The 25,386-nt window shown below is 37.7% G+C and overlaps 1 protein-coding gene across 1 annotated transcript; it reads left to right on the top strand.

Annotated features, from left to right (window-relative positions):
* Positions 1 to 7,596: 7,596 nt before the first annotated feature.
* On the top strand, positions 7,597 to 10,385 carry LOC104430641. Its single transcript, XM_039301859.1, has 6 exons — positions 7,597 to 7,655; positions 8,077 to 8,196; positions 8,277 to 8,355; positions 8,579 to 8,665; positions 9,936 to 9,998; positions 10,308 to 10,385. The coding sequence occupies exons 1-6, from the start codon at positions 7,597 to 7,599 to the stop codon at positions 10,383 to 10,385; spliced, it is 486 nt and encodes a 161-aa protein (XP_039157793.1).
* Positions 10,386 to 25,386: the final 15,001 nt, after the last annotated feature.

Below are 25,386 nucleotides of genomic sequence, written 5' to 3'. Positions count from 1 at the left end.
AAATTTACTGCAAGCAATGACCTCTGACAGGTTGCTTGCAAGAACAGGACTCGTCTTTATGACAACATGAACACGCAGCAAAAACTTGTGTCAACACAAACAGAGATTAGGTTAATTGGCAGCAAATACAAGTAGATGATAATATTGATGTTCATGCAACTGAGAATTGATTGTTTTTTAGCAGGATTTGTCAAATGCTCTTTGAAATTGAAACGTGAACTCTTCTTTCTCCTTTTGGTCCAAATCATGCAATTTTCAACTCCTGGTATATTTCATGCAGCGTCACCTACCTCTGGAAGTATATACTAAGAGAACCACATTCACCAGAAAACATGATTAACAAGAGACCAAGAGCATACTAACAAGTCTTAAGATTTAATTAGAAGATAGGAAATTGATATAATTGGCTCATCCTCATTGGATGGAAACAAGCAATGGGAGATACTGCCTTCAGGGTTTTATTAAGGATCTCGGCCACAATGGAAGACATAAGAAAAGAAGACAGCTAGTAAATGGAACCCTGAAGATTGTCGTTGAAAGCAGGTCCGGAGAGCAACAATGACAAAAGCTCTTCAATTTAAATGAGAAGTGAAACCTGAATGGAGAGTTACTAAATCTCATTTCAACCCATGACTTGGTATGAAGGCGACATGTAGGATCTACTAATCATGTTATCACGTTTGCTTTCAAATTGGAAAAATTGCTCAAAAAGTCTTAAATCTATTGTATTTTTTGCCAATTTAATTATAAATCTTTTAATTTTATCAATTAAACTCTAAACATTTTGACAATTTGAAAATTGAGCCTCAAAATGCTTATGTGCATATGAAGTCAACACTGGCCATCCTATGTGCCGAATCGGTGGTGATTGGCATAGACTTGGACGTTGGAGATCAAAATAACATCCTTTTCATTAATTTTTTTTTTTTTAAAAGCCCTAGTCATTCTAGGTTGTCAATTCTCTTATTTCTCACTCCAAATCATCGAACGCTCACCAACCAAAGAACCCTAATTGAGATTATTGAGATTTTGAAAATTGAGCCTCAAACTGCTTATGTGCATATGAAGTCAACACCGGCCATCCTATGTGCCGAATCGGTGGTGATTGGCATAGACTTGGACGTTGGAGATCAAAATAACGTCCTTTTCATTAATTTTTTTTTTTTTTAAAAAGCCCTAGTCATTCTAGGTTGTCAATTCTCTTATTTCTCGCTCCAAATCATCGAACGCTCACCCACCAAAGAACCCTAATTGAGATTATTGAGATTTTGCTCTAATCTATTCAATCTCAACTTTTATCGAAAGATTTCACTGAAGCCGAGTCGTTCATTCATCAAATCGGCTTCCCCATTCATCCTCACACCTTCATTCGTCCCGATCCCACATTTGCATGCCAAACTGCAGACTCAATTCGACCATACCTAATCGTGACTCAATTCGACCTTGAGAATTGAACGCGACAGAGTGTGTGGTCCTGATTTTCTTGTGTTGTCAGCATTCAACGAACACGACATAAAGGTATGTTTCCTTTTGGATTTTCCCACTTTGCGATGAAGTCTCTTTAGCTTTTGTTTACGCAAGTAGAGCCCAAGATTTGTTGTTTAATTTATGCAAAAATCAATAATAAAAAAATGAGGCTGTTTTAATAATTTGAGCACGTGTTATATCTAATTGTGATACTTTGAACTGAAGCATTCGCTTTAGTATTGCATATAAGATCATTATTTGAGTAATATTCAACTTGTTCAATAAAATGCCTAGGTGATGATAGAATGTATATCTATTAGAGAAAGTGAGTTTAATAGTAATATCATTCAATGTAAAATTTCACATGATTAGATCTGTGTCATTTGAGGTGTTCATATTTTCCATTCATTCTTGATTCGAGAGCTATTGGCCCGTCAATCTAATTAGAACTTGCTTGTAGAAGTCTGTCATGATTTATTTAATCCATTATATAGAAACAATAAGTCATAGCTTCTAGGTCGCCAAGAATGGAATTATCAATTAAATTGTTGTTTTATGAATTCACTCTTGTCATGCAAGGTCATTGTTTTGTTACCCTTTTGCTTCTGCATTTTGTATTGCCACCAAGTCGAGTGTGACTAGATACATGGAAGATTAAAGGAATATGATATCATTTTCAATATAAAGCAATAATAACTAAAGACAGTGCGCACCTAGGCTTGAAGGTGCACTTATCGAGATCAGGGTAGAATTTTAGTAGTGAACCAAAATTAGAACATGGAGAAGATGCTTTGAAATTTGGGTCAAGAAGTTTTTCTTTTTTCAAAATGAACCATCTTCATTCAATTAGCAAATCTAGGAGCAGAATGAAAATTAGCATCCAAGCATAACAAGTCCCAAAGGGGCTGGAGGGCTTAAAAAAACCAATTAGAAGGAAGGAATCCTAATCGATGGGCTTTTGTAATCCAGTTTGCACATTTGTTTGCTTCAAGTGAACAATGGACAACCACCACAATTCCCAGCTAGGCCGAGAGATTCATGCAATATTAAGTGCTGAATAGCTCATGGGCTAGGAGCTTTGTGAAATGAGCTCCACAACTGACTTGGCATCATTTATCACTTGAGGGTCTCCAAACAAAAAATTAACTAATCGCTTAAGAGTCAACATGACTCAAATTTAATGAATCCAGTTTGATATAGACAACTCATTTATAAGTGATCCATATTTTAACCCATTTTTTCCAAAATCCAAAAAAAAAAGAGTCATAAATGGACCATTTTAAGGGAAATTCTAAACAATAGCCCAAAATGAGGTCATTTTCTCAAAAAATTATAGTAGATATTATCTCAAATAAAGGTCTCAAATGCTCAAATCAACCTCAAATAAAGACTTGAGCTCGTCCACCGGCAAGTATGTGACTTTTCCCGATGACTCGATCGAAGGCATTTTTGTACAACCGGTGATGGGGGCGTTTGAGTTTTTATTTAATTCCATAACCTCAATCATTCCGTTGAGGGAAGAGAAAGTACTTGGGATTTTTAATTTTATAAATTTGGCTTTTCCTTTTATTCAAATTATTTTTGCACAAAATTTCTTTGTTTCAATTGCCAAAAAAGTTAGATCAAATATGTAGGGGGCGGTCGCATCTCTTCTTATCTCTTATTATGCACATAAGGGAGGAGCCATATGAGGTGAAGGTGTAGACCTTTATTTGAAATAATATTTGAAGTGATAGAAGGAACACGGGAAAATTGTCTAAAAAGTCCTGAACTTATTGCACTTTTGCCAATTCAATCCTGAATCTTTTAATTTTGCCAATTGAGTTCTAAACATTTTCACTTTTTGCCAATTCAGTTCATTCGGCCAATTTTGGCCAGAAAATGCTAATATGGACATTGGTGATGCCACGTAGGACTACCGGTGCCGACGTGAACAATTTTTAATAATTTTTTAATTTTTTTGAATTTTTATTATTATTTTATGTTATTTTCTCTTTTTCCTTTTTTTTTTTTCTTTCGGCTTTTTTTCTTGGCCTTTTCCCGGTGGCCGACCACGGCCACCGGCCCGCCCAGCCAGCGGCTGGCCAAGCGAGGAGGAGCCCGGCAAGGGGAGCCCTTGCCCAAGCGCGGCCCAACCGGGGTCACCTATGCGAGGTCGACCCTCCCCTAGGCCAAGATGGCCTCGCCGGGGCTCGCCCATACTAGATTTAGCGAGGCCGGCCCTCGCCCCTGGCCGGGCAAGCCTGTGGCCGGTGGCCAACGTCCACCCGGCCAAGGGCGAGGGGTTCGGCCTCGCCAGATCTGGTTTGGGCGAGGCCGACACTCGCCTGGGCGAGGGCAAGCCCCGACGAGGGCTCCCCTCGCCAAATTTGGTGAGGCCAGCCCTCGTCGAGGCCAAGGTGGCCTCATCCAGCATCACCGTTGCTCGGCCAAAGCCCAGCGAGGCCGCCCTGGCCTGGGGGAGGGTCGGCCTTGCCCAAGCAACCCTGGCCGGGCCGCGCTTGAGCGAGGGCTCCATTGCCGAGGCTCCTCCTCACCCGGTTGGGCCTCACCTGTGGCGGATGAGGCCAGCCGACTGGTTGTGGCCGGTGGTTGGCCGTCACCTGTGGCGGGTGGTCGGCCACTAGAAAGGCCAAGAAAAAAAGCCAAAAAGAGAAAAAGAAAAAAAAAAAAAGGAAAAAACAGAAAATATTTTAAAAATCAAAAAATATTAAAAATGTCAACACGCATCGACGGTCCCATGTGGCACTGTCAACGTCAATGTCGGCATTTTTCGGCCAAAATTAGCCGGATGGATTGAATCAGCTAGAAGTGAAAAAGTTTAAGACTCAATTGGCAAAGTTAAAGGTTTATGACTAGATTGGCAAAAATGCAATAAGTTTAGAACTTTTTGGACAATTTTCTGGAAAGACCACCCTTGAAAAAATAATCCCATTTTCATGCTCTTGGAATTATCCCCTGACCGGCGTATCTCCTCGAGCATCGCAGCATCACAACCCGAACGGGCTTACCTCGCTTGCGTGCCCGTTTTCAGTGGTGAGATTTTTGTTGCTGTCGACTGGCGGGCTGAGCTGGAAGACGGAGCATTTCGCCTCTTCTGCACTCAAATTTTTCGCTCCATCAGATTCTGTACGTGTCTACCGTCGCTCCATAAAATGTGGGTGCGGATAATGGCTTGATTTTGTTCGTTTGCGTCCTTAGACCCGGGTTGTGAGATGTTGTTTTGCTTGATGGGTATTGGGTTGCATTTGCTTTTTCGGACAAAATTCCTCCAGTTCGTGCCTTTTGGTCAGCTGCTAGTGTTTGCGTGGAGTCAACGTTGTGTGCCTTTATGTGTTGCGTCTTGTCGGAATTGGGGCTGTGGAATTGATTAGGATGGACAAAATTTATCAGACTTGCGGAATGAAGTATCACATGAAATCTGGGTGAATATCTTCCTCTATCTTCTGATCATTTGTTTTAGATTCCAAGACACCATTACTGAATCGGTCCACGTCATCTTTGTACGCGCCTTCCTGCAAGGTGTCTTCATCTTGGTACTCCTTGTGGCTGCAGTTGATTGACTGATCACCGGGTCGTTGTCGTTTTCTCTTTTGGAATTTCGTCCAACTGGAAGTCCTGAAAGCTAACGCATTTTGGTTCCTAGGTAGGAATTTGCCATCGCTAGTCCATGCTTACTTTGGCTTCATCTGCCGTTGTTCGTGTAACAAGCTGAGAAGGCCTTATGGCAGTCAAATATGTTGTTTTTCATAATCTTAAAAAGCATGGATGATAGCAAATAGCTGCAGTCTCCTAATCACTCGGTTTGCTAACAATTTAAGTAGGCAAATGGCAGTCCGGACTCCTCAACTTATTGAGTTAGAAAACTGTAGCTTTGTTTGGGCAAACTGCGATTTGCTAACAAGAAATGGTGCTGATGATGATTTGCTAGCAAGATATGTTGCTGATGCTGATTGACTTTGCATATTTGACAATACAATGTAATCAATTACTATTAGCATCTCCTTGATGATCAAATCAGGGCTTCACTCGGATCTGCTCAGAGAATTGGACTCTGTATCGAAACAAACGGCTAGAACATTAACGTTCCTCCATTATCTTCACAAATTCGTTTGGCAAATGGTATCTTCCATGTTGAAGTTCTGCAATTAACTTAGATCCAGCTATCTGCCATTCCGTTGGTGATCATTTTAGGATGTGATATAGTTCTTGCAATACAGATGACTTGTTCTTTCATTGGATCGATTGGTTGTCAGCTTATTTATTGGACTCCTAATTGGAAAGCTCAAATTTGATAGTTATCTTTTCTTGTACAAGAGTGGGATTATTGATGCTCTCGCCCTGTTTTGGACTTGAGTTTTCTACTGGCAATGCAAGTACATGGCCTATGACTGCTAAATAGTTGATATGCATATAATTGAGCAAAACAATGTTGGAATTTCAAACTTTAGCCATTAATTAATTTGATAAATTTGGTAGGATCTTATGATCCTTGATTTAATCCTTGAAGACCTCTGAACTATTTGTAGAATCAGACCCGCATAACTTGCTTGAGTGGGTGTGGGTCTTGCAAAATGGGCCATTGGTATAGAACCAAGCCTGTCAAGTGATAAGCATATAGTTTTCAAGAGGAGAAGCTCTTGTTTTGCTCTACTAGAAACTCGCAGTCAATGGCTACTCTAGTATATAATAAAAGTGGACTTGTGAACCAGCATGCAGCATGCTATCAATAGCTTTAAGAATATTCTCAGTAGTCATGTAGTGTGGGGATGTGAAGCTGCAGTCCTTATTGCTGCACGTGGAGTGTTGTCTCCTCGCCACTGCAGAGGCACACAAGTGCTACTCTGGACGGAGATACAGAGGGCCTCACGAACTTGCAATGCGCTTTAGAGTTTGGCCCAAGATGACATGTCGTTGTTGGGCTTCAATGTTGGACCAAACTACCCACATGTCAATCTTCATATTTGTCTTCATCATCTACGAGAAAATAAGGACCTTGCAGATTGTTGGCAAAATAAATCGCGCATGATAAATGAGATAGTGCGTGTAGCCTCAGTCGATGGAAGAGAACTCTAAATGGAAGTTTGAATGTCAGCTACAAAGTGGACTTCTGAACCAGCATGCAAAAAATGAGTGGCAAAAAAACAGACGGTGCTTTGGGTGGACCCTTCATCGATGGCAGCGTCTGGTCCTCAATCAATTAGTTGATGCATGATCGCGCCACCCTCCTTATTTTATTACATCATAAAATTGACAGAGATTAGCGAGTCAGTCAACACCTTTAGAATAGAATTCCATGAGGTTAGCAGGGACTTTCCTGGAATCGATCATTACTGTTAATCTATCACTGATGCTTCGAGCTGCACTTATCATCCTGATTACTGGAAATCAGCGAATGCAGAAGCTCCCCGTTGTACATGACAAAAGGCTAATACTAGCTTTCATAAATACTCTCGTGACTCTATGAGAAGGGGCATGTCAAGAGACATTAAAACCTTGTCCAATGCTGTTTGTTATTTTTCTTTGTGGTAGCTTGGTAGGTGCTTTAAAGGTGAGCAGATCAATGGGATTAACTAATGGTCAACTGTTAGTCCAGTGAATATATTGTATATAGGTAGCACAGTTCCTTGTTATAATGGCCATTGGTATAGAATCAAGCCCATCGATTGATGAACATATACTTCTCAATAAGAGAAGCTCTTGTTTTGCTCCGACTAGAAACTTGCAGTCACTGACTACTCTAGTATATAATTGAACAATTGAGATTTGAGATTCTTGGCTTGAAAAGCTTAACTCTATAGCAAGTGGGGTGGGGTTTTGGGTTGAAATTTGTTGGTGTGATCGCCGTGCGAGTTTGTAATGATGGATGGTGTGATATTTGAGGTTAACCGTATCTCTTTGACACTTTATACATATCTTACACTAATAAAACAAGCACCTAGGTGTTCTACTTCCTATTTTTTTATGCGACATATCGATCTCTTGATTCTTGAACTTGTTATGATGAAATGAGAACATAAGAATTTATTATGTACTTCATTCTGATGCAGGATTTGAGGCCTTCAACAAAACCTTATTAGGAAGTTCAATCGAAGTCCGGAAGGCGGATCTGGTTCTTTTAAAACTTAAATGGGTAAAAAAAATTCAGTTTTGGATAGGATGATGTGCAATCTTCGGGCAACATGCAAGTGTGAACGTCATTCTCTTTCTTCATTTTATTACTTGTACTTTCTCATCATTCTCCGCATTTGAATATTGAGTCTATGAGAAATTAAAATTTGCACTATTCCGCATGTTTGCAAAAAGATTCCCTCAATTTAAACTCCCTTAGGCAGTGGTTTTCTGTCTAAGCACATTTTTTATGTGTTCGATCTATTTAACAAGCATTCTTTTAAAATAAGAATGGCGACAACAACAACTTGCTAAACTTGATAATGGTGCTTGACATAACAAAGAACTTATGGTTGACGGTTTTCAGTGCTCAAGCAGGATTATGATTTTTCAGCACCAGCTTTCTAGGCATTGCCAAGGAAACTCCTGTCTGATCAAACATCTTGCCCATGAATCTCATTGTCGATTTTTATTTTTCCTATAACAAAACTTTTATAGGTACTATACTGGTTATCCACAGGATCTTGGACCATCACCTTTGATTCATTTTTCGTCGGAACGTGAGTTTGTGCAACTTCTTCATCAAGGTCATCCTGCGGTTGTTGCATTCACGATCAGGTATCATTTTACTTCTGCCTCTTTCACTTTTCTCCTCCTCGACGTTGTTCCCCATGGTTCTGACCATACTGATGATACAGAGGTAATTACACAAAGCATCTAGACGAAGTGCTGGAGGAAGCAGCTGTTAATTTTTATCCTCATGTGAAATTTATGAGGGTAAGTCAATTTTTGGCTTATGTGCAGTGAACGTGTTAACAAATTGGTCTTATTTGTAATGTTGCCGTCAGTTGGCTGCTCCACATTAATACAGATTATTTTTTTTTTTTTTAAACTTTTGATGTTTCAATTTTCCTTGGTTGTTCATAGCCAGTTTTCAAAATTAGTCTTAATGATGAAGGATTAGCTTGATATGCATCCGTTTCTTGTGCACACTTTTCAGGTGGAGTGTCCAAAATTTCCTGGGTTCTGTGTATCACGACTGAGGAAGGAATATCCATTTATTGAGATATTTCATAGTCCTGAACAGGCAAGAGGAATATCCCTTCATCACATAAAGGTTGTCATTCTTCTATCTCATTTCTCCCTTCATCACATAAATTTTGTCATTCTTCTTGATATAGCTAGTATAAGCACCTAGAAATAATTTTTCAAGATATGAAAGCAATACTAGGCAGACAATAGAAAGGAAGCTCTCCTTTAGTTAACAAAACAAACTATGATCAAAGTAAAGCAAAGAGTAGGGAAGAGAAAATTGAACGTGGTTCGGCTTATTCCAAGCCTACGTCCACTCTTCTGCACTAACAGCCCACCGGCTGGATTTCACTATGAACAAAAGAGATCTTACAACAATGATTTCCCTTGATTCCACAGTGTAGATATTCTACCACACTTCCTCAACTATTAAAAATATAAACTCTCTTTTGCGTACAAGATTTCGCTCAGTAAGTGAATTGACTAAGAATCAAAGAGCTTCAGACTTTGGAATTCTTCTATCGTGCACCTCCTCGAACAACTAGAACGTCTTCCTTTTATACTTCTTTGTGCCATCATACCCGTTGGCACTTACCAAAGGAATTCTTCCAATCCTCCCGTTGGACAGAATCAATTAGGAAGATCATTCGAGCTATTAAAGGAACATGTCAATAGCCCATCAATCATGCTCATCCATACAATCAGGATCTTGGTTTCCATAAGTAGAACCTTCCAAGAATACTTCGCCAATCATCGGATCTTTAATCATTCTTGATTTGAATAAATGAATCCGTTATGTCATATTCAGCCAAGAGATCTTCTCCAGTTGATAATGCCAAATCCTTAATGAAGCATTCAGATCTGGATAGCCTTTATTCAATGGATTAGAAACTGTCAATGAGAATAGACTTTGAGTCTTGAGTCTGGTAGTCCGGAGGTCTTCAAACTTTAATAGTAGAGTCTGCAAAACTTCAGACTAGACTGATAGAAATGTTTTGTCAGCTTCAAAATATTCTAGAAAAATTTCTCCAACACTTCTATCTCATTTATACTACATTATTACCACCTCTCCACTTGGGCCTTTAATGTGTTGTTTTCTCCTTGATGGAATGGAGAAATATTTCAAAACCAAGACCACTCACTGAGGACCTTTCTTATGGAAGTTTCCAAAAGCATTGGTGATCATCCCTTTTTTCTTTTTCTTTTTTTGGTTTTAAAATTTTCCTTTGTTAGGTTTCAATATACATATATAAATTGCAATATGCAGATGGGCTCGCATATTTCACTATCAACTGAAACTGCTTCTTGATGTTTTGGTTAAGCAGGCTTCTAATCAGGGAAGAGTTGCTGATTCTAATATTACAAAGTACTCTGTCAAGGTTCTACCTGTAAGTTTGAAGCATGTTTGAGGTGTAACATCAGTGAAGTGATGGGTTGCTTAAGTCATGCATATTGCATTTATAGTTAAATTAGAGTTGGGACAGCCTTTCACTCATACCATGTCAGCTTTTCATCCACTACATTTTCAGAATTAAATGGAATCCACTTGGAATGAGTGTCAGTCTGCTCGTAATTGTTAGTGGATGTGGTCTCCAAAATGCTTAGAAACTTGTAAAGGATCTGGTTAGTCATAATATTTCTTTCGCCTTTGCTTTAAGGGTTTCCTGATTCTATCCTTCTCCTTTTCTTCTTCCCAGTTCAATTATGACCAAAGTGTGTACGGGTTCAGAGAATATTTCAGGTGCCACGGAGTGAAGTCATCAGATTCTGTTTAAAGTTGGTGACGATTGTGGCTTGCAACTTAGGTAATCAAGGCAACCAGTCATCTTGTAGAGATTGATTAAAGTTTCTGTACATTTGGGTGCTCCCCTTCGTGTTTGTGATGTAGCCCAATAAATCTATTGATAATTTAAAATTGTCTGTTTACACTGTTTAGCCCTAGTTAACAGGCTATTAGGCTCAGATCTTTAAATGAATTGTGTGAACGGTGCACTATGGCATAGGATATTATTGATTAGGGACGTTGAAGCAACATGCTTAAGCTTTTGGTTGGTTATTTTACAGAAATTTTGACTTTTGAATGAGGAACAATTCTTTTCTCGCTCGTGTGTTCCCCCATCTAAGTAGCTGAAGGAGCCTAGGTGCAATAAGTCTACAGACTTCGTTATGTAGAATGAAAATTTCTTTCCACTACCATGAGTTGTTAAACATTCCCCACCAAAGGCTAAAGGCCTGTTTGGCAACGTGCCAAACAATGCCCGATTCTGATTTTTTGTTCCCAGAATCAATTTGGGACGAGAATCGCGTTTAGTAAAATTTTTGTTCCCGGGAACAGATTGGGAAGAGAATTGAGAATAAAAAAAAAAATGATTCTCCGTCCGAGAATCAAAAAAAGAATCAAACAGTGAAAGTCTCTCTCTTCCCTTCCGACATCCCACGATTGCCGCACTGCCCGCCGCCGTCTGCCACCGTCGCCGCCATTCGCCGCCGGTCGCCATTTGCCGATCCGGTGAGCTTGCCGGAGGCTCGCCAGGCTAGGGCTAGGTCCGGTGAGCTCGTCGGAGGCAAACCCAGCCACCGGCGAGCTCGTCGGAGGCAAGCCCAACCACCAGCGAGGCCGGCCTAGCCACCAGCGGGGGCTAGGCGAGCCTCACCGACAGCCGAGCAAGGCTCGCCCAGCCCCACCGAGATCGAGCGAGGCCAAGCCTCGCCGATGGCCAGGCGAACCTCACCCAGCCCGGCGAGGCTCGTTCAGCCACCAGCGAGGCTCAACTGACGAGGGCCGACCTCACCGAGGGCCGGCGACGCTCCGATAAGTGTCGTCGGCCCTCGTTGACCGGCCACATGAAGAAGAAGAAGAATAGGAGAAGAGGAAAAAAAAAAATATATATATATATATATATTTATATTTATTTAAAAATTAAAAGAAATTAATTTGGAACATAATCAATTAGCACGGTATCAAATGAAATTCTATTTCCGAATCAAAAATTTTGGACAGTTACCAAACGCGTTTTTTTACTCATAATCAGTTCCCGGAAACAGAATAAAAAATAATCATTTCTAGTCAAAATCAGCTCTCGGGAACAGAATCGTTACCAAACGCGCCCTAAGAAGATTGTTGTGCTTGATTCAAGTCATTAGATGGAAACAATATGTCATAGCTTTGGGTCATTGGGAATAGAATCAATCAATCGAGACTCGGATACTACAGTGGAAGTGTGTTGAATCAATTTGTTTATGGATTCATTTTTGTTATGCACTGCAATTGTTTTGTTACCTATTTGCTTCAGCATTCTATATTGCCACCAAGTTGAGTGTGAATAGATACATGGCATATTAAAGGGATAGGATGTCCTTCTCAGTATGAAGCAATAACATGAATGATCTGATTGAGAATAAGAATGATGAAGAGGATCAAATTGTTTACTTGATCTATCATGTTTCCTCATAGGAAGTATACATACCGGAAGCGTTCATATGATGGCACATATTCATCTATTCATCATGTTTGCTCACTGTCTTGACTATTGGAAGTGTCCTTTTAGATTCTCTTTAATTTTATGCCATCATCACTTTTTCCCAAATGGCAAAATCACAAAAGGAAATTCTAGTGGCAAAGAGTGTGTCCAAAAGTTTTCATCGGAACATCATCGAACAAGAACCAATGTCGACCCATAATGAGAATGGTGGTTGTTCGATACACATTGAAATCAAAAGCTCTCAAAGCACGACTAAAACATGGGAAACAAGATTTTGCAAACTTGAAGAAAGAAAATTCCAATTTAAAAATAATGTTGGTTGTGTTATTGATGTTTATAGTAATAATACGTGGAATGTGCATTTGTAAATTATTTGTGCCTACTGGTTCTCCTTGTGTACATCGCTTGTTTCAAAGCCTTGTGGGGTGTATTTTTCTCAAGTTTATACTATGTGACACTTAGATGAGTGAAATTTTATTGGTGACATTGTCAATTATATAGCATAAAGAATGTGCCTTTATATGTTCTTTCAAGATCTTTGGCTTTTTCTTTTTTCTTTTTTTCCCTTTCAAGATCTTTGGCTTCAGCAGTTCATAACATCGCAGAAGTTATTTTGTCTTCCCGTTTTTTTTGTGAATTAATCTTCAAATTACATTGATGGCGTGGTAAACAGTTTAAGGGTCGGGATATGATATTTCTGTAACTTTTCTCCAACAGTATCGAAAATTTTCAAGCTAATAGAGATTAGATTGTTGGAGAATCCACTATTTATGCCCGGTCTGCATAGCTTTATAATTGATTGAGACCTTAACACATTTGTCCCGGCATAATTTGTGTTATTCAAAGACATTACACTGGCTTTACTGCAAGTAATGACCTCAGTCAAGTTGCTTACAGGAACAGGACTTAGTCTTTGTGACGACATGAAAAACTCAAAACGACATTAGGTAAATTAGCAGCAAACACAAGTGGATGATCATATTGATGTTCATGCAGCAGAGAATAATTGTTTTGGAGCTGGATTTGTCAAATGCTCTTTGGAAATTGAAACGTGCACTCCTCCTTGTCCTCATGTTCTAAACCAAGCAAAATTTTCAACTCTTGATACATTTCATACATTGTCACCTACCTCTGGAAAAAAACTAAGAGAACCACATTCACCAGAAAACGTCATTAACAAGAGACTAAGAGTATGCTAACGTCATTAACAAGAGACTAAGAGTATGCTAACTTATCCCAAGACCTAGTTAGAAGATATGAAATTGACATAATTGGCTCATCCTCATTGGCAGAAAACAAGCAACGGAGATAGTGCCATTAGGGGGCAAAACTACCAAAAAGTCCTAAACCTTTTACAATTAAACAAATTCAATTCTAAACTTATTGTTTTTGGCCAATTGAGTCATAAATCTTTTGCAATTATGACAATTAAGTTTATCCGACCAATGTTGACATGGACGCCGACCATCCAATCGATACTGACGTGAATAATTTTTTAATAATATTTTCTTTTTTCTTTCTTTTTATATTTTTTTCCTCCATCCTCCGTCTTCCTTTGGCCGATTATCAAACTAAGGCAACCTTGTCGTCGCTGGTGTGTGACAACTGGAAATTTCCATTTTCAATTATAGTATTTAAAACTAATTTCCACGATGGGATCAATAGGAATATGAGGTGATAAAATTTAGTTAATAGATTTTGATGTGTACATTGGCAGTGTAGAGCGACAATATTTAATTCGCCACTAAATTATTGGTAACACTTGGTATGTATGTCCTGAATTTCATGTTTGAAGATATTTAAGCTTTAAATTTACTATCTTGAGATTTTCCTAATTTTTTATATTTTCAATCATTTTTATGGATTTAAAATATCTTGGCCTCATATATGTCCAAAAAGAGAGGTTCATAACAAAAGTTAGCTTCCTAAATTTCTACTCTTCCTCCATTTACACACGACTTCTCATTCTTCAATCAAAATTTTAAGCACCTGCTTTAATTTGATACATTGCACTTGGTAGTCTTGACTCCATACATGAAATCACTAATTTTAAACTTTCATTCATTAATGCATAGATCAGTCATACAATACTTGGCCAAATGGAATAGACTTATCTTTATACTTTCCAAGATATCTTCATGTTAAAATTCTATTGGACCATTTGTGCTCTACCTAGTTCCATAGGAACACTTGAATTTCATTCATTGGGCTACTTAGTATCTTATCCTCAAGCTCATCATAATTTTTAACCATAGTTAATACTTCTTAATTGAATAAAATGATACTATTTTTTTTATCCGAAATTAGATGGATACTGAGAACACTCAAATTCCAAAATTAAAAGCTTTTCCTCCGACCACCATCGATCATCAACTTCTTCTCCAATCTTTCACTTTCAACAAATAGAAGCAAATGTCCCACTCTTGATATACCAAGATTCTGTCTTGATTTTTTTAGTTCGAAAAAGGTAAATTGTGGATTTTCACTACTTTCTACCAATGGATTTTATCATTTTCGAAAATAGGCTTTGTTAATTTCGGTTGTGTTGTTTTGTTTGAAGGTGACTTAGATTTTGAACTCGAAGTTGCTTTCAAGGTAATTGAAAACACTAGGCATTAAGTTGGTCTGATCTACTTACACTTTTGACTTAGTTAATGATTATTAATTTTCATTATAATTGAACTTTATGGTAAGTGTGAGCAAGTTCTAATAATGGTGTGTTGAGTTATAGTGGTGATATATCTTGTTTTTGTTGAGTTCTTTTATGCAAAAAGGTGTTTAATTAATTTCCGTGAGGTGTGATGATACGTTGAAAGTCTAAAAATGTGAAAATGGTAAAAGTTGGGTTTATAAGTATTATTTTCGTAATTTTAGCTTACTAGCCACTTATTATATTCACTTTTAACTTACTGGTCACTACTTATATTCACTTACTGAGTATCATCATATAATATTTTATTCACTTTTTGAATATGACCACTTACTGCTCATATTCACTTGCTGAGTATTATTCATGTTTTGAATATGACTACTTAGTACCCATATTCATTTACTGAGTATCATAACATATGGCTCATATTCACTTTCTAAATATGATCACTTATTACTCATATGCACTTGTTAAATATCATCACATATAGTTCATATCCACATTCTAAATGTGACCACTTAATGCTCATATTCACATGCTAAGTATCATAACATATTGCTCATATCTATTTCTAAATATAACCACTCATTGTCCATATTCACTTATAAAGTATCACTACACTGCTCATATTCACTTGATGTTTACCGAATGCACCTACATATGTTTTCATTGTAGGGCAAAACAATGATATTTATGAAAAGAAGATAATTATTAAATATATTTGCATGAGAAATGGAAAAGAGGTAAGCGTATGGATATCGCTATTGACGTATGTAAGCATTGAAAAAGTGAGGTAAGGATATGCATAAAAATGTATTGTAAAATGAATGCCGATTGTCGAAATGAGTGTTGGTTATATTCTTGATGCACAAAAAAGCATGCGATATTAATGACGTGTGATCACATGATTATATATGAAGTGTAAAATGTGATCCATCACCTATATAGTGGTGTGTGACAATATCTCGGGGTGTCTTGAGATATTTAGGGATGCCTCAAAAGTTGAGATGCCCATAAGTTGCGATGCCCTGTGGGCGGATGGTGCAGGATGCCTTGGAATTGAGAATCCCATAAGTTGGGATGTCCCGTATGTGTGACGAGATGCCCTGGAAGTATTTGGGGGGAGAAGGGATGACAAGCATGATGCATGCTCATGAATATACATATTTGCATGTTGATAAGGCACCAAATGATGCCAATGCATTAAGAAATTACATGCTATACATGGTAGATTACACCATACATTCATGTGAGGCATTTGCAACAGAAGGTAAGGTGTGCGTTCATGCATTGATTATGTTGTATTAAATGCTTGTGATTGTTATGTTAGATTAAGTGGTAAAATGATTTACTAACTTAAACTTAGAGATTTCACCTATTGGGTTTCGGCTTACTCCTTTACTTTTTTAAAAAATGCAGGGTGGACAACTCACCACCTATGTTTTTTAGAGTGTCTATGCATCATGTGTATGATAATGAGGCTATGTCTATACATGGGTTAGAAAGCTTCTATGCTAAGTATGCGTCTACTATATTGGTTGATGAAGGACTCCTACAGTGGGTTCTCCACTATTTTGTAGCTTAGTACTTGAACCTCCATGGCGATTTGATCAGATCGTTAAGGGGCTTTTTTTTTACTTTTGGCTTTCAAATTAAAAGATAAGAGTATTTTAAACCATGCACCTTTTATTTTAGGAATTTTTAAAAGGAGGCTATAAAAAGAATGTGTTTAATAGCACATCTCCCACCCTAGCCTCTGTATTATTTCCTGTTTTGTTATTTCCTATCTTCTTGTTGGATATTTTAGATCTTGTGGCTCACCAGGTGGTTTAAGAGTCTTTTAGATTGTATTCTAGTGTTTTGTGTTGAAGAAAGTGAAATCTCTCTTTCCCCATGATTTTTTTCCATTTTGGGTTTTCTACGTAAATCTTATGTCTCGTGTGATTTCGTTTTTCTTTCATCCTTTGCTATTTGTTCTTAGATTGGTACATCTTTGATTAGCGTTTTTCCACAACAAATTGGTATCAGAGCAAAGAAATTTTGATTTTTTTCTTCAAGATGACATCTATCAAGTTCAAAATGGCACCATTCAATGGCCAAAATAATTTGGGCTATGGAGGATCAAGATGAAGGCGTTGCTATGTCGAGAAGGTTTGATTAGAGACTTGGATAGAAATTATACCAACGATATGACTACAGTTGAGATTGAGAAGATGGAAGAAAAGGCGCATAGCACCATCCGATTATCTCTATCCAATAAGGTGCTTCGTGAAATCGTAGATGAAGAAACAGCTTTGGAATTGTGGGATAACTTGGAGAGCCTCTACATAAAGAAATCTCTTACAACAAAATTATTTCTGACCCAGCGTCTTTACACGCTAAAGATGCAAGAAGGTACTCTAATCCAAGAACATCTAGATGAATTTGATAAAATCATTATGGATATAAAAGATCTAGATTTGAAGTTAGATGATGAAAATCAGGCCCTAATTGTGTCATGTTCATTGCCAAGCTTGTATAAGAATTTTGTGAATTCTATGCTATATCGAAGGAAATCCATAGCTCTTGAGGATGTGAAAGCCTCATTGAATTCCGTGGAGATGTGTACAAATTGAATGCGAGTAGCAATGGTGATAAAGTTGATGGCTTAATTGCCAGGAAAAGGTCAAATCATTGTGATAGATGCAATATTAGTTAAGCGTGTTTGAAATTTAGATTGAACGGAGATAAGAGTAAAGTGGAGTGTTACTACTGTCACAAATTTGAGCACTACTAAAGTGAGCGTCCAATGCTCAAAGCCAAGGGGAAGAAATTCATGGAGAATTCTGATTTGGCTAGTTTAGTGAAAAATAACAAGTCCGTTAATACAGACAATGTTCTTACTGTTTTGTCTTCAGATTGTCATGTCAATAATGCATGGATTTTGGATTCAGCATGTTCATACCACATGTGTCCACATAGAAATTGGTTCCATATATATGAGAAAATCAATTATGGTTTAGTTTTGATGGGTACCAATGCAATTTGCAGGATTGTAATTATTGGTAAAATGTAAATTAAATGTCATGACAATGTAGTAAGAATTTTGATAAATGTTAGACACATCCCAGGTTTGAAGAAAAACCTTATTTCATTGAGCACTTTAGATTCCATTGAATGCATGTACATAGGTGGAGGTGGGGTTTTGAAAGTTTCAAAAGGCTCATTGACTATTATAAGAGATAACATTAAAAAAAAAAAAAAAAAAACTTTACATTTTACAAGGAAGTACAGTTGTGGTTTCTTTAAGGGTGCGCATGATAACGTTTCTTGGCTGGGGAACAGTTTCTTTTTAGAAATAGTTCTTTTTTATTTCTATTATGGGGAACAATTTCTAAATAAAATAAGATATTTGGTAACTATACAAAATTTATATTTTTGAAATAGAAAAAGAATAGAAATACATTTGATACAATTTTATTTTGTATTTATTTGTTTTTTTTTATTCTTGCTCATGGACCGCCGACCGCCGTCTCGCCACCGCCCATCACTCGCTTGCCATTGCCCGCCGCCCGTCGGCGACGGGCGACGGGCGGCGGCGACAACGGCGGTCAGCGGTCCGGCGACAACGGCGGTCGGCGGTCCTACGACGACGGCCAGCGGTCAATAGTGGCAACGGTAATCGGTGGCTGTCATCGGCGGCCAGGCGAAGGTGGCTGGTGGTTGGTAGGCAGCCACCCAAGGCCGCAACAAGCAAGAAAAACAAAAGAAAAGAAAGAAAAGAAAGAAAAGAAAAATTTGCTTATTTCTAGAAATTGTTTCCGGAAACAAGAATTTACTATTTTTTATTTCTTATTTCTGTTCCAAATCTTTTCCCGAGAACAAAAGTTTTATCAAATGAATTTCTATTCTTTTTTTGTTCCAGAGAACAAAAGAATAGAAAAGAATAAAAATTGAGAAAAACATAAACGTTACCATGCAGGCCCTAAATATAGCATCCTCTTTAGATTCTAAAAAATCAATGTTGTGGGATATGCGATTGGGCCACATAAGCAAAAGATGAATGACTATCTTGATTAAATGTGGTTTGCTTTGTGAGAATCATATGGTCTTACTTGACTTTTGTGAACATTATGTTTTCGGAAAGCGGCGCAAAGTAAGTTTCAATACAGATATACACTTAATGAAGGGTACAATTGACTATATTCACTTCAATTTGTGGGGACCAACATAAGTAACATCTAAGGGTGGTGCAGTTTATCTTCTGACATTTGTTGATGATTTTTCCAAGAAGGTCTCTATTTATTTCTTGAAGCGTAAAAGTAACGTTTTTGCTACTTCAAGGAGTAGAAGATGTTAATAGAAAATCAAATTGAGAAGAAGATAAAGTGTTTCAAAGCAGACAATGGTCTTGAGTTTTACATAGGTGATTTCAACAAATATTGTGAAAATTCGGGGATTGTTCGATATCAAATAATCAAGTACACACCTCAATAGACTGAGGTGGCAGAGCGCATGAATTGGACACTTTTAGATAAAGATAGATGTATGCTTTCTGATACTGCACTTGGAAAAGATTTTTGGATTGAAGTTGTGAACACGGCATGTTATTTAGTAAATCATTCTCCTTCAATCACAATTGAATGTAAGACTACTAATGAGATATGGTATGGTAAACCTTTTGATTATTCTAATTTAAAAATATTTAGATGTCATACTTATTATCATGTAAAAGAGGGTAAGCTTGAACCTTGGGTCAAGCAGTATATTTTGCTGATTATGCAAATGGGATTAAATGATATAGATTATGGTGTTCTGACCCTCAGTCATCAAAATTTATAATTAGTAGGAATGTTACTTTTGATGAAAATTTTATGCTTGGAAAGAGAAGGGTTGTTACTGAGTTTACTGGTATTCATGAGGAGAATGTTTGGAATGAGGTGGAGCTTCATGTAAAGCATCCATAGAAAATAATTGAATATGTTCCTATTCAACTAGAAAGTGACAATGAGTAACAAGTTTCAGATTCTATGAAAGAAGAAGTAGAATAAATTGAGCAACATCAAAGTTTGACTGCAGAGAGGGCTAAATGACAAATTAAGTCTCCCTAAAGGTATGGTTACACTGATTTGGTAGCATATGCTCTTATAGTTACTGAAGAGCTTGATATTGAAGAACCTTCTACATTCCATGAAGCCACTATTTGTTTTAAATTTGAAAAGTGGCTTGTTCCGATGAATGAAGATATGGAATCTCTTCATAAGAACCAAACTTGGCATCTTGTGAAATTACTTGAAGGCAAAAGAGCTGTTGAGTGCAAGTGGGTCTTCAAAAAAAAGAGGGAATTCCAAGAGTTAAAGATGAAAGATTTAAGACACGTTTGGTAGTGAAAGGTTTTAGTTAGAAGGAGCAGATCTATTTCAATGAAGTGTTCTCTCTAGTTATAAAACATTATTCTATCCATGTGTTACTCGTGTTAGTAGCCCTTTATGATATAGAACTTGAGTAACTTGATGTCAAGACTGCTTTTTTGCATGGCAAGCTTAAAGAGATAATCTATGTGTCTCAACCCGAGAGATTTATTGAGGGTAAAGAAGATCACCTTTGTAGGTCGAAAGGTTTCAAGTAATCTCCGTGGCAATGGTACAAGAGGTTTGATAGCTTTATGTTGAGTCATGGTTACTCACGAAACGCGCATGATAATTGTGTGTACTATAAGAGATTGCATGATAGTTCTCTTATCTATTTATTATTATATGTGAATGAGATGCTCATTGCAATGAAAAACATATTAGAAATACAAAATTTGAAGAGGCAACTTAGTAGGGAATTTGAGATGAAAAAACTTAGAACTGCCAAGAAAATTTTAGATATAGAAATTCATAGAGACAGATAGGTTAGGAAGTTATACCTTTCGTAGAAGAAGTATATTGAGAAAGTATTTGAGCGCTTTGGCACAAAGAATGCTAAATCGGTAAATACTCATTTGACATCAGATTTTAGGCTTTCGGCTTCTTTGTTGCCCAGAACAAAAGAAGAGGAAGAGGAGATGCCTCCAATTTCATATTCTAGTGCTATGTAGTCTCATGTATGCTATGGTTTGCACTCATTTAGATATTTCAGGGGTTGTTAGTGTTGTGAGTAGGCATATGGCACATCCGAATAAAACTCATTGGCAAGTTGTGAAATGAATTCTTTGGTACATCCGGGGTACCCCATATATGGTTTGGTCTTTAATAAAGGTTATGATATAGGACTATCAATTGTTGGCTTCGTTGATTCTAACTATACAGATGATCTAGACAAAATGAGATCTTTGACAGATTATATTTTTACGCTTGGTGGTTTTGCACTTTGTCGGAAAGCAACTTTGCAGGACACAATTGCTTTATCTACTACCAAAATAGAATATATGGCAATAGCAAAAGCAGTAAAGGAAGCTTTTTGATTGAAGCATTTGGTTACAAAACTTGATGCGAAACGAAAAGAAGCCTTCATTATCTTTTGCAATAACCAAAATGCGATCCGGTTAATAAAAAAACATGATGTATCACGGGAGGACAAAACATTAGGGGTGTGCAACGGAAACCGCCGAACCAGGACCGGACCGGCCGGTTTTGGGTGGTTCCCACGGTCGGCGATCCGGTTCCCGGTTCCAAGGTGGGAACCGGACCGACCGAGACCGACCGGACTGGACCAATTTTTTTTATATATAATTTATATACATATAATATATAAACACATATAATATATTAATATTATATATAAAATTTGTTGCAATCAGAATTGCAATTGAGGTAACAACCTCTTATGTGGCCAAGAGACCACCAAAGCTCTTAGAAAACTTATTTATTAGTTTTATCTTCTACTCGATGTGGGATAAGGCTCTAGGAGTTCCTCATGCTCACTCTCTCTCTTGCTCCCCTCACTTGCAAACGGAGTCCGACATCGACTAAACATTTAAAGCATAGAAGAGAAATTGTCTATAAAACCTAAGTCAAGCACAGATTTTACTCCAATTGTTCATGGCTTTTATGCTTAAAATTAAGAGTGAAACACATAAATTATGATTAATATTCACGCAAGTGAAGTTTGAATATTTTGCACGTGAAAACACGTATGAGTAGTTTTATTAGATCGCCCGAGAACCGAATTAAATTGATCGGTCTTGGAGCATGATTGTTCTTTAATGAATGGTTGTTATTTAGTGAAAAAAGAAAGTGCCGATCCTATTGGACCGAACCGGACCGGACCGGAACCAATGGTCCGGTCCACGGTTCCCAAAATTGGGAATCGGTTTTCCCGGTCCGATTCCCGGTTCCACCTTGGAACTAGACCGAACCGGGAACCGATCACCCCTACAAAACATATCGACATATGGTATCATTTTGTATGTAATAAGGTTGTTAAGGGTATGGTTATGATGAAAAAAGTATTTACGATGTATAATCCGGCAAATATGTTGACCAAATTAGTTCCTTTGATCAAGTTCAAGCATTGCTTGGACTTGATTGATGTTTTCGCCATTTGAGTTGTTTAGATAGAGTTGGTGGCATTTCATCCCTTATTTCCTACACTAAGTACACTCATGTAGGCTTAGGGTGTGCATCATCAATTTTATCATTTTGGGGGTGGCCATGTATGGTCACTTTAGATGGTGAGGGAGAGCGGTCTTGTGTTGTTTGGGATAATGCTCTTTTAGAGAATTGAAGTTAATGTGGAGATTTGTTGAGTTTTGACTTTCATATTAAAAGATGAGTATTTTAGACCATGTTCGTTATTTCCTATGTTCTTGTTGAATATTTTAGATCTTGTGGCTCACCAAGTGGTTTGAGAGCCTTTTGGGTTGTATTCCGGTGTTTTTTGTTGAAGAAAGTGAAATCTCTATCTCCTCCTCCCCTTTGTTTTTCTTTCATCCTTTTGCTACTTGTTCTTAGATTGGTGCATTTTTTATTGACGTTTTTTCGCAGCAACTTTGATAGCGAAGGCGACGAGTTGTTGGGTGAAGCAGTTGACCCATAATAAATGGTCTGCTTTCGTAAAGACAAGCCTTTAAGCGTGAATAGTTAGGAGATAGAACCCTTCCCAATTCTTTTGTATTTTGGTGTGCTATTTAAGATACTATTATAGGTTGTAAATTTAAAGGTACCATAAGGAAATATACGTGTAATGTTTTAACTCATGCGATTTTCGATGTGAGATGTATGTTGACGTGTTCATGATGCTTCCACTTGCTATTAATCAATAGAAAATATAATTGGTAATGACATGTGTAGAGCATGACGTGCTTGGGGCGTCACAAGGTGAGCTCGCCCTTGCCAAGGTTGCCTCAATTCGATGAACGGTCAAAGAAAAAAAAAGGAAAAAATAAATAAATTTAAAATTTTGAAAAATAAAATAAAATATTATTAAAAAAAATTGTTTGCATCAAAGTTGGTTGTGTTGTTCGTGTTTATAGTAATAACACATGGAATATGCATTTGTAAATTATTTAGGGCGGTTGGTTCTCTTGGTGTACATTGCTTGGTTAGCCTTGCTGGGTGTATTTTTCTTGAGCTCGTACAACGTGACACCTAGATGAGTGAAAAATGAAATTTTATCGGTGAGAGTGTCTATTATATAGCAAAAGAATGTGGATATATATGTTCTTTCAAGATCTTTGGCTTCAGCAGTCCATATAATATCGTAGAAGTTATTTTGTCTTCCGGTTTCTTTTGTGAATTAATCTCCAAATTACATTGGGGGCGTGGTAAACAGTTTGAGGGTCGGGACATGCTATTTCTGTAACTTTTCTCCAACAGTAAGGGAAACTTTCGTGCACATAGAGATTAGATTGTCGGAGTATCCACTATTTGTGCCCAGTCAGCGTAACTTTTTAATTGATTGAGATCTTGACGCATTGTCCCGGCGTAATTTGTGTTATTCACAGACATTACACCGTATTTATTGAAAGTAATGACCTAAGTCAGGTTGCTTACAAGAACAGGACTTGCCTTTGTAACAACATGAAGAACGCATGAGGACATTAGGTTAACTAGTAGCAAATCCAAGCGGATGATGATATTAATGTTCATGCAACTGAGAATTATTGTTTTGGAGCAGGATTTATCGAATGCTCTTTGGAAATTGAATCGTGCACTCTTCTTTTTCCTTATGTTCTAAACCATGCAAAATTTTCAACACTTGGTATGTTTCATACAGTGTCGCCTGCCTTTGGAAATAAGAGAACCACATTCACCAGAAAACGTCATTAACAAGAGACCAAGAGTATCTTAACTGATCTCAAGATTTAATTAGAAGATATGAAATTGACATAATTGGCTCATACTCATTGGATGGAAACAAGCAATGGGAGAGAGTGCCATTAGGGTTTATGATGGCCTCGGCCACAAAGGAAGACACAAGAAAAGAAGACGGCAATAAATGGAACCCTAAATGTTGTCGTTGTCGTTGACAAGGTCTGAGAGCCACAACGACAAAAGCCCTCTAATTTAAATGAGAAATTTACCTGCCTGGAGAGTTCTTAAATCTCATATGTCGTCTCATCCATCACTTGATATGCGCATGTACCAGCAGCACTAGACAACCAATACGATTCACGGGCCACGGTTATTGCAGTCACTTTCCAATAATGACGAACACATTACAACATTTGATCATGCCTAATTGATGGAGAAATTATATGATGAATCCCTACATCTAGGCAAAGGGGCAAGTAAACCATGGAATAAATCGCAAATGTGTTGATGGGTGCCGCTGGGTAAGGGAGGAGAAGTATATTCGATGGATTCGAAGCTTCAAGAGATGCATCAGGATTCCGAAATATGATGGCGATGGACAGCATGCGAGCTGTCGGTTTCCACATGACCCGGTCGTTGATCAGGAAAAAGTCCTCTCTAAGTTGCTACAGATGTGCTTCTGCTAATATAACCCTCCAAGCCAAATAATTAAGTGCCGTGGTCCATAATAATCGAGTTTGAAATCACTAGTTTATTGATGGTTTTGTTGTTTTTTTATTTGGCTTTCGCTAGCTAAGACAGTAGGGCTTGGAATTTTTCTTCCACTAAGCAGCAGATCTGTGGTTTTCTTTTTTGTCGTACCCTGAATCGGTTTTTACGCACCGGACCAAAGTCGTCACTTCTCAATCTAATATACAGCAAGCCTTCTATGTATTATCGGGACTACAAGAGCTTCACGAGAAATTTCTTTCTGAGAATCCAATTTGTGACATCATTTCTAGTGATCAAGAAAGGTTCCACATCTCACGTCACTAAATTAAAATAAATTTCATATTTAAGCTGTTTGTTCTGGCGCATTACCTGTGCTTCGCATAGTCTGTGAGATTAATAAAGTATTTCATAGACTAAGAGATTATCTACTTAATAGGCCGGCCTTCCTCATTATAAAGAATATCAGCTATCAGTGTCTTGCTTATGATAAAAATAGGAAAGCAACGAAATCTATTCCAAAAAGCATCATTGTCCCAAAATGAGAATCAACCCTTTATGTTGATAAGTGAGCTTTATCCCTACCTTAATAGAAAGATTCAATCTATCTGCATTAATTCAGGCGAGAATAAGTAAAAAGATAGACACATATACATACATTCCAGAGTTCAATAATAGAATCAATTTAGGCAATAACAGGACATGGAATCTTGTGAAA

The sequence above is a fragment of the Eucalyptus grandis genome, chromosome 9 (genome assembly GCF_016545825.1).
Source record: "Eucalyptus grandis isolate ANBG69807.140 chromosome 9, ASM1654582v1, whole genome shotgun sequence".
NCBI lineage: Eukaryota > Viridiplantae > Streptophyta > Magnoliopsida > Myrtales > Myrtaceae > Eucalyptus > Eucalyptus grandis.
This window is presented reverse-complemented; position numbering and strand designations above follow the sequence as displayed.